This window comes from Falco peregrinus, chromosome 16 (assembly GCF_023634155.1).
Source record: "Falco peregrinus isolate bFalPer1 chromosome 16, bFalPer1.pri, whole genome shotgun sequence".
Classification (NCBI taxonomy): Eukaryota; Metazoa; Chordata; class Aves; order Falconiformes; family Falconidae; genus Falco; species Falco peregrinus.
Window position 1 is genome coordinate 5,357,820 of NC_073736.1, and position 10,983 is coordinate 5,368,802.

General features: G+C 42.3%; 1 protein-coding gene across 5 annotated transcripts in view; it reads right to left on the reverse strand.

Annotated features, from left to right (window-relative positions):
* Nucleotides 1-77: 77 nt before the first annotated feature.
* The window catches only part of ELK4 (ETS transcription factor ELK4), a 23,944-nt gene continuing 13,038 nt past the window's right edge, over nt 78-10,983 (reverse strand). For 4 of the 5 annotated variants that reach the window (XM_055819567.1, XM_055819566.1, XM_055819568.1 and 1 more), the window contains 2 exons: nt 10,573-10,689; nt 981-9,413 (listed from right to left, as the gene is read on the reverse strand). In XM_055819567.1, the coding sequence (XP_055675542.1) occupies nt 9,315-9,413; nt 10,573-10,689 (216 nt within the window). In that variant the 3' untranslated portion in view covers nt 981-9,314. Of the gene's footprint in view, nt 204-741; nt 863-980; nt 9,414-10,572; nt 10,690-10,983 lie in introns of those variants that run through there. The other variant, XR_008749940.1, reaches the window with a different exon arrangement.

Genomic DNA, 10,983 nt, shown 5'->3' on the forward strand with positions numbered 1-10,983 from the left:
AGCTGTTTCTGGGCAAGACTATCAGCTGCTCCCTTCACCAGTTCTAGCTTTCAAACTCAGACTAAGGGCTGTTCAACTTCAAACTGCTTTTAGCATGTCAGTAGATCTTACCTTCCACAACGTATCTTCGCAAGCTCCCACGGGCGGTTCCGTAGAAAGTCTCAAGGGAGTGAACTTGTTGCATTTACTGTGTGCACCTAAAGCTGAGTGCAATGCAAGAAGGGAGTAAATGCAGTTGAATTCTGGGCTTAACTCATCCCTGGACTGCAGGAGGCCCCCCGCCTCCCACCCAGGGCAGCGCGTGCTGTAATTCTCGCCGAGCACCACAGGATGCCACTGTTACTCTCCTTGAGACACCCAAACAAAAAAAAAAATAAAAAAATAAAAAAAAATAAAAAAAAAAATGGATACTGCAAAACCCGTTTGCAGCAATAACCCCCCCATCTGTCACTAATAGAGCCCCTCCCACCATGACACCATTCTCTCCATCCCTCTACGGAGGAAATGAGCATGAAACAATACAAGAAGGGAGTTTATTTTGAAAGAAGGCTGCTCAGATTACGTATGTATCACATCAGGGACTGTCTGCTATTAAAACAAGTCTCTTCTTATGATGTCCTCGCAGACTGGTAATACGGAGCTAAACGCTATCGCCAGAACAGCGTTTCTCGTTAGAAGCGTACTAGACAATTCAGATCTCCACTTTGCTGTTGGCACTATATATAACACAGAGCTACTCACCAAAGGCAGTTTTCACCAGAAGAGAATAGTTCCTGGTTTGGCGACGAGATTGTGCAGCCAGCTAGCACGAGCAGCTCCACCTCTGTCTCGGTGCAAGCAAGATGCGGGAGAGCCCGTGATGCTGCGAAGGGACAGGGTTAGCTCAGGGTCTGATGAACTCCCTCATTATCACAAAACAAGCTGCCCTGCAGCTGTAACTTTCAATTTCCTCAACTAAAAAAACCAAACCAGTCAAAAGATCAGCAACTTTGTTAAAAATATTTATTTAAAAAAATACAATTGTTTTGCATGTCTGGTTGCACATAACTATTAACATATGATCGACTTGAATAATTTGCTACAATGCTTTTTTAAAGCCAGCTTGCATTATACAAAGCAAATCCCTCTGTCAGTTCTTACATAAAATAGTTTTCTTTAACTATTCCCACCCCATTTTTAAAAAAGATTGCAATACATTGATTTTTTTTAAATTTTTTTTTTTTGCACAAAAATCGAAGCAATAGAAAAGTCACCTGATTTCTCAGGAAAGACCTTCACTATGTTTGAATAACAACTGCCAATACGCCACTATTTAAAAGCAGCATTTGTTGCTTTGAAGTGTCATTACAGTGCGCTTCCTCTAAAGTAAGTTTTGCCTCCAAATTGTATTCAAACCTGAAATGTGCTCAAATAACTGCGTATCTGCTAGAATCTTGTTGATCGGACTTTTTTTTCAAAATGCTATCAACATGCTGAAGGTCTTCCTAGTGTGTTATCTTGGAAGGTTAAACAAAAAGCAAATTTAGTAACACTGAACAATTACTGAAAACTTTGGCTATTTATGTACTTGCATTACATACCAGCATTTATTTTTTTTTTAACACAATGGCATTAAGATACTCTTATTATAAGGTATTACTTTCAAAAAAAGTTAGACTGAGAAGCTATTCTCTCCCAGGCAAGTTTACCCAACTGTAACGAGAGCACCAAAGCGGTGTGAGATTACAGTTGTCTCTAAAAGACTGTGTCTAGAAAAAGTCTCCAGTGTAGGAAGTTAAGACACTCACTACAACATAACTTGCTTTGTCTCTTAACTTGGTACTATATATATATGTGTATATATAGAAATAAAAATGCAATTCTGTTCTGGAAAGAGTAACTGAAAACATTCTCTCTGCTGCTTTCAATGTAATTTTTACCACTGACAGTTCTACTAAAATCACAGGAAAGTAAAATGGAATCCATTCCAGAGGTCAGGAGTAAGTTAGTTGACACGAACGTCTGCCCCAAGCAGAGAGGTCAGAGCTGCTGTAGTATAAAAAACATTGCAGACATCCTCTTGCTGATTTGCAAAGAACCCAGGTTAACCTAAAAATTCAATCGAGGAGTAAAACACTGAAGGCGTCTGAAAGTCACTTTCCAGAACAGATGTGCACTTTAAAAAACAAACAGAGTAACAACTGTCACACATTACCACAGCTGATTAGGTTGCTTAAGTTCTCTAAAATTTAAACTTCAGCTTCCCTCCCTTGACTCCATCTGAGCCAGAGGCAAGACGCTGCACAGACCAGATTCTCAGCCGCTGTAAGTTAGACCAGTCGCAGTGAAGCCAACGGATCTATCCTGATTTACAAGCTTCTGGCATACGATTCACATCTGCCATCAGCTCGTGCAAAGATTCTCAGAATTCCCAAGACAAAGTCTCATGCTGGTTAACGATCCCTATTCAGAGTCGTTTCAGTCCCAGATTAATTCCAGCTGCCCTAATATACATTAGTGGAGACAACCACTCTCCTTACCGTACATGCTGCTAGAATTTTCCCATTTATTCACCTCTATTATTCAGAATATACTTCTCAGCTATAAAAACAGAGGGGGGGGGAGGAGATAAGCATTAAATGTGCTACTGTACTTATCACAAAACACTGTGACGTACATAAGGCCATCTGGTAACACTGCAACAGAATACAAACAAGATTTTTAAAAGGGAGTTTTAGAATACAACTTTTTTTTTTTTTTTAAACTACAATGAATAATCTCAACCCTGTTCACAGAGAATTAACGTTAAAACTAGTACATCATATATATAAAACTCTGTGCAACTGAACAACAGCAGAACAAAAAGTCAACACAATTCTATAAAGCAGTTTCAAAGCCTGAAGATTTAAGACATGCTAGCCAAAAAAACACAACACATCTCAAGGAGTCTAGAGCAAAACCCAGGTATCGTAACCCCCCCCCCCCCCCCCCCCCCCCCCAGCACACAGCACACACTAGGAACCATGCAGAGGCCATCCTCAAAGCCTTCCTGTGTTAAGGAAAAAAAAAAAAAAAAAAAAAGGAAAAAAAAAAGAAAAAAGAACCCCAAACAAAATAAAAATAAACCCCAACGGCTTCCAGTTATTAGTACAGCACTGCTGCGTGTACTGCTCAAGGACTGAAATGGGCTCCGAACACAACGCCTTCCAGCCTCTCCTCCCCTCTCTGCTCACAGTTCATTCCCCGTCTCCATTAAAAGACCCCCGTCTTCCAAAGGTTCGTAAGTTATCCTGTTACACCCCCTGCTAAAAAACCCTACTTTGAGATGAAAACCTTCTGCAACACATGGTCTCAACAGAGTGTTTGAAAGTAAAAAAAGAAGTCCAAACTTTTGTTCCATGAACACAAAACGATTCAGACACATTTAAGACTTTTTTTTTTTTTTTTTAGATGTGGCATACAACAACGTCAAAGATGCATTTAAAAATAACCTTTGGCAATTAATTAGTCCACACTGTGGTATAACTGATTGAAGTACTACATAAAAAAACAAACAGAAAAGCCCCCCAAAACCTCACCAGCATGTGCAAAACATTTAAAAGTGGCAACTGCATAGTGCAGCATTTGCTTTGAGTGTACACGGGAAGCGTGACTGATACACGTCTAGAAGGCAGCCTACGTAAGGAACACACATCCTCCGAGGCAGCGAGCGTGTGCACACACGGATGTTCACGTGGAGATAGCCATTCCAGCCTCCATCAAACAATGCATCGAAAACCCAAGTCCTCAGCTCTCCAAGTATGTTTTTTATCAGATGTCTGGAACAGCTCCACAGTCCAAGTCTTCTACTACATTCTTTGGGAGGGGGTAAATAAAAATAAATTCTAGTCCGTTTTACTTTTTTTTTTAAAAAAAAACTTTTTTTTTTTTGGTAGAATAATTTATAGGAAGCGGACATCTTGCAATCTCCAAAGGGAAATACATTAACATACACATTCAAGAAGAAACACTGGGCCCTGCCCAGCTTTCTTACCTTGCGGGTCACACGGGGGTTTTTTTGGCAAAGCATGGTTACGGCCAGCAATGCTCTATCCCTCCAAAAAGAATCAACATTCTGCGGTGAACATATTCTCCCTTATTTTTGTTTGTTCTTTGTATAAAAGCAAGAATACTATCCCTCAGTTCAGGATCCACCAGACACCCAAAGCCAAAGCTTTAACCCTTCCGCTTAAGACGGGACCCGGCCAGTCGGGACATGCAACAGAAGGGCTGTTGATAACGACGGATCGCAGAAATACGGTAGCGCTGCCGTTACTGCCGCCTGGTAGCTCCTGTATTACATCCTTATGACCAAAAGCAGGCTGTGGAGACAAGATGGGTGGTTCTACCATCAAAAATTCTTTGTCCTGAATCAGCTCTTAGGAAGGGCTCCTACACAGTCCATACTAATGCCACATCCACGGATGCTGATCCACGACAAAGCCTTTTGCAGTAATAGCCCTAAGGACTGTGTAAAACAACCACCACCGCATTTTATCTTTTAATCTTCATCTGACAGCCTCTGATTTCAGCAGATCAACTTTAGCATGTCGCATGTTAACCACCACTCAACTTGACGGCAATAGCCACAGGCTTCCACGTTAAGCAGATCTGCTAATACTGTTCAGACTAAACAGCAGCCATTGCCAATTACTGTTTAATTAAATTCAAATCAAACCATAAAAATTCCTGTTTAGGCAAGACACACTATACCTCATTAAAACATTCTGAACAGCTTCTAAGCAACACGATTGCAATTCTAATGGATTTTCAACTTATCTGCCAAGCGTAAGGTCCTGTGGGGCTGGGGCTGTTTGTTTGCAATGCCGTGCTACGTGATTACCAAGAGAAAATAAAATTATCCATACCCATGACCTCAGAGGCCAGAAGTTACGTCTATTTCTTACACAGGAGAACTAAGGAACAAAACAGAACAAAATCGTTACGGACACCCAAAACTCAAGCATCAAGTTTTAAAACACTTGTCGACTTTGACAATGTTCCTTAACTACTGACGTAGTTTATTTTCATAACTGGCAATACCAAGATAGCCTCTTGATACAACACTGAGATGTGTCTTGTAAACAAATATGCATTAAAAATGGAAGAGGTTAAATCGTATAGTAAAACATGAGTACATACAAAAAATGCTATAAAACAGTAGCAAAAGGTAACTAAAAGATACATGAATAAACCACGGGTAGCCTGCAGACTGTCAGAACTGTGGGCTCTGACCTCAGCACTAGAAAAACGCTACAGAAGCGGATCAGAACTCTGCGTGCCTGTGCTCACCTGAGAAACTGCACCAAAGCGCTAGGCTAGCTCTTTCATCCCATCTCAACCTGCAGAAGTTCTCACGTGAAAGTTGAACTCATGAGGGAATCTGACATTAACGTGCCTCACTGCACTTTGAAAAGCTGTGTAAAGGAAGATACGCACATAAGCAGCCTTCACTGTGGTTAGAATAAACACTATAAAAACCCAAGAAGAATCTATTTGCTAGGTATCTGAGGTTTGAAAACATATCAGAGGGAGAAATTATCCCAAACAAACCACTGAACTGCCAAAGCCTCTCGTATTAGAACGCATGCTCCATTATACCAGAGATTGCATCACTGATGTCTTAGGATGCTCTAAGTTGAAACAACGAATTCTCAAATTCAAGGAACTTTATCACTTCCTGACCTATTGCAAAATGCAACTTGAATGTGCCAAAGACAGTGCATAGGAATTACATTCAGCCATTGCTGCTGAAGACCAATTTCTGAAAGAAGAATCTAGACCTAAGCTGCTGTTAAGAAAAAAAACCCAACTCTCCTCCATCACCCTCGTTACTAGGATCACATTCTCTGGAAACAGGTAAGACAGAACAAATACGGTTCTACAACCATAGGTATTATTAACACGTTTCTGCTTTCCGTGGATTACTTCTGCTAGCAGCACGTGTTGCCAGTGGCATCCTGACAGTTCAGGATGTCAAAAAAAGCCAGACGTAGCACACGCAGCACCAGCAGTGCAAGCTTTCCAACTGCAGTACTATTATACAGCAGCAGTGACATAGAAATTTCCAGAAGCAAGACAGATGTTCAGCTTCCATGCTCATCCAGTCTAATTCTACCACCATCTATGAATTAACCGATGCAAATATTATCAAGCATTCAACAATACCATGGCTACTTCAGCAACACAAATTGTAACAAAATGTTTCTGTAATGCTGCGGTTTTTTTTTTTTTTTTTTTCAAACCAACACGGTACTATACCCATATTACAGACTGCTACCATGATAATTAAAAGAGCCTATATTAACCCCTGCTTCCCTACACTAAATTAAAAACAAGTTGTAACGAGCTGCAAACTGCTTCTGCAGCGAGCTGGTAGAGTACCAGCAATTCACAGAACCAAGCTCCAAGAAGTCACAGCGACGCTGTGCTGTCAGGAACGCGATCCAAAAAAGGTGGCTGTAATATACTTGTCAGTAAATGTGTGTTTAATGAGGCAGCATATATACAAGATAATATTACCTTAAGTGACCTGAAAGTTGTAATGGAGAAAAGGCAGCAAGCCGCTCCTCTCCCACCTCCCCTCCCCTTTCAACTCGCTTTCCCAAGTGCCTCCTGAGATTATAATCCTACACGGGACTGTTATTTTCCTAGCCAGGTGCTCAAGAAGCAAAAGCAACCATCTCCTCAGCGCTACCTGTCAGGAAGCTGGATATGACCCGACTGAAACCAACACGTACAGGCTGCATTTCATACCAGCTTTCTCTGAAGAAGGCATCCCCGGTGGCGAACGCGCATCTCCCCAGCCCACTACGGCCGTGCAATCTTCCAAAGCTACTTGGAGAAGAGGCATGAAACCAGGCCAAGCACAAGTGACAAGCTACGTTAGCATTTGGTTCTCTTGCATACCTACGCTGAAAGTGATAAAAGTTTACAAAGAATTAAGTGCACGTGTGCACATACACAACTTTTAAACAAATAAATTGGCTTTTCTCCATAGGGGACAAGGAAAAGGAAGCAATTAAATTGCAAGTCTTTAGTGCTCAGTAATTATTTTTAAATTCTAATCCTAGTCTGCAATGTTGCTCTCAAGTCCACGCACTTGGTGGGCATAAAATTGGCCATCAAAACCATCAAAACCATCAAAAGTGCTGCTATTTATATATAGCTATATATATATTTCTAGAGCAGACTCATAAGCCATCATGCAAACCAGAAAATTCCAGATGCCTGCTCTTAATTATGATCTGCAGCTTTCTTCCTGCATTTTAAAAAAAATAATAATAAAAAGGTCAATATTGCACATTGTCATTTTAAGAGCTGCTGGCACAGGAACTTTTATCCTGCATCTGCTGATGTCTAAAATGCAAAGCAGAATTATGCCTCTGACATAACCGGGCAGGAAGACGGTTCAGTACGTGAGCTTACTCCCTGCTACATCCACCTAAAGAAGGCATACTCTCCCACCTCCCACCTGGCAGGGGATTTTCTGGATGAACAATGCCCAAAAAGCAACTCCATCACACCCACCTGCCTCAGGTGTCATGTCAGGAACATACATACTAAGTGGTTTACATATTTCAATGCTAGAATATAGAAAGATGACATCACTGCAGTGAATGAAGTCTTGGGTTATTGTCATACGCTTTAAAGTGAATTCAGAGCCTGCACAAGTGGCAAAAGGAGAACTCTGCAAAGCTCGAGTTCACCGCTTACCCATAAGACAGGTGCAATATATACAGCATACACTGTCAGCTCCTCTTGCTGTAAAGGTACAATCTTCCTCTGCTCATTAAAACTTTGAAGACAGCCAGTGAGGATGCCAAAGGAAAGAGACGGTCTCCACCTGTTTTCTAGTGGGTATTTTATGGAGAAGATTATCTTACGTCATTGACTCTATGTACAGAGTAGCAAACAGAAGCTGCTGCCTGACGTCAGATGCCCAAAGTGGAGGGGCACACCATCCAGCGCCACCAGAGCGAGACATCCAGCCTCCGAGGGGCCGTGAGAGGCGAGTCTCTCTTCTTTCATTCCTCAGTGTTCTTAAAAGGCCTCCTGAGGTATAAAAATCTAACTACAAATTTCATTTCGTCAGCGTTTCAAACAGCTTGGGAAACTAACCTTGCATTAATCCATACAAACATGGCCACCAAGAACAGGAATGCAAGCGCAAATTTACCAGAAGGTTGATATGCCGTGATACCCCTCTCAGCTAGCTGTTCACGCTGAGCCTCACTTATTTTGGGTCCGGTGCTTCCTCAGATACTAAAAAAATAAAGCAACAGACCTAATGCGAAACTTGAGATAAGAGCTGGTAGAAGAGGAGCGTCTCCACTTCAACTGTGGGAAAAGAGCAGTAACGTTAACGGTGGGACGTTAGTGTTCTCGCCCACTGTTTGGGTCTGAAACTCTAGCATCAGGCAGCAACCTCACCAAAACGACACACCCTCAAAACCGCACGTCAAATCCACCATCCTGCTAATCTTCTAGCAGTGAGATTACAGGCTTTGTAACAGGTCTCTGGCACAAGAAATGTTTGGACTTCAGCATTCAAAACTTTCTGAGAACTGAAAGGAACTAATCCCACCATTCATTTGTCTCCAGACCTCGCCTCCTCACCGAAGGGAGGGCAGGGAAGCATCCAGAAGCTAGCCAGACAGCTTCTCCGAGGGGCTGGTCTGGCGGTATACAATGCCATTCAAAAATTGTCCGTTATCTCAGTAACACAATCATTGAATATTCCTTGAAAATTTCTCCCTGCAAAAAGACAAGATGTTTTTACAGCAGAAGAGAGGCGGGCTGTTTTGTCGCTGCAGAAGTTACTAGCCCCCAAGGCAAAGCTGAGTGCACACACCCCTTTCCCAAGCATTTCCTGGAATGCCAGCTTCGATCACCGTTAGATTTCTTCTTGCCAAGCACAGGAAGCAGAACAGAGGGTTTTTCCAAGAGTCACAGAGAAAAGACTTCTCTGATACCGTTTACTGCCATCGGTGCAGACTCAGTTACTGCCACACCAACCGAAACTCCCTTTAACCATAGCGAAGTCTTCCAAACCGAGGAGGGAAGAGAAGAGACCGGAGCTTCAGCTCCTATTAAGGCGTTTGCATATACATTCCCAACCTGGGTCTTCAAAAAAGGGAATTTTGCAAAAAAGGCATTTCATTTGGGAATGGCAAAAACTATGATTGTTGATAATCTCTGTAGAATTATAAATTGCTCGTTTAAAAAACATGGTTAAATACAAGTGTCATATCTTTCCCTTGCTTGCCAATATGTCCTTTCCATGAGTTCATGTGCTATGTCTTCTGTAGGTCAGGGGAAAACGGGCCAGGGGTAGAGGGTCCATCCAGTCCAGACAGAGTAAATGGGCCATGACTGTTCAGCACGGATGGAAACTAAGAGACAAAAAAAAATGATTAGGGAAGAGGCCGTTATTAATTTACTGTTCCTCTCGTATCTCTGCATGTAGAAGCTCCCCCCCGGGGAAACAAAAAGAAAACCAACCAACCACCACCACACAACAAAGAAAAACCCCCAAACTTTCAAAGAAACTTCTTGGCTTCCCCCAAGTAATGTACTTCTTAAATGCCACTGTATAACAGACTGCAACAATCCAGCTGTCACAACCAGTGCCACCAGGAGGACCCAGTCCGTAACCTCTGCACTGAGCGCTGCCTGCATCCTGAACCGGTAGGTGACTTTAACAGGCTGTTGGGAAACCACGGTCTACATTGTTCTTCAGTTAATTATCACCTATTTATAGAGAAAAATGTCCAGTGCATTTTCAGACCTACTTGTTTAATTCCTATCCTCACATATAAGCTCCTTCCTTCATCTCCACAGAGATGACAGACACAAACCCAAAAGACAACTTGTTAAATTTTACCCTTTGCCTAAGCAAACTCAGGCAACAGACGCGGGTATCCCAGTTCCAAAGTGGAAGGTGAAGGAAGAGCGTGAGTAATTACAATTAAAAAGATACATGTATTTTTTTAAAAAACAGGGGACTTATTTTCTTATATATTAGTTAAACAAAAAAAATTTAATAAAAAGAGTGAAGCTGAGAATTTCCAAACAACAGAAAACAGCAGAACACAGATCTGAAAGAACTGTGCTATATATTGCCACACAGATTGCGCACAGTGTCTTCCTTCTCACTAGTGGCAAGATTTAATGTCTTTCAACAGAAGAGACTGTTACCAAATGATTAAAACAAGCAATACCGTAGCAAAATTAAATTTCCAGGAAAATCTCAACCAGTGAAGTTACAGGAAGGCAAGTTTTATGGGAAGGACAAACCTAAAATAAAAATGTCTAACTCCAACACAGCCTGTTATTAACTTAACGCATTTCTGAAATACCAATATTTACAATATACTTAAATAAATCTGGGTAAACACTAAAATTCAACGCTCTCAAAAGCTAATATAGGGGGTAGAAAACTGAAAGATCACTGTTTTGTGTCTACGTGAGATATTTGGGCTGATTCCTGTGGGTCTGCTGAGGAAGGCACTGAAAAGCACGGAGAGCCTGGCTAAACCTGCTGGCACTTACCTGAAAGAGTGTATTAGCACCTTGCAGCCTTGCAGGACTGAGGGGAGCAACCGGGCTCAGAGTACTCCAGAAGTGAATACTGGAGAGCAAGGGACTCGGGGTCAGCAAGATGGGAGTCTGCAAAACACGCAAGGAGTCAGCTGTGGCCGGTAAGGCAGAGCACGTGTCAATCCGGCCCCAACAATCCCAGCTCCTGCAGCTGCAGAGGGCTGGGTCCCAATTTCAGCAACTCCCATTCCCCCCTTCCGCCTCCTCCCACCTCCTCCTCCTCCTCCCTTCAAACCCCAGCAGCAGCCATCCAGCTCTGGCTGAGCAACCAGCCCTCTTTTCCCAACGGCTGCCAGATCCCATCCCGCTGTAACCTACAGCGGATCGGCTGCTCCTGCCATCCGGCACACGACTTTGGAAAAC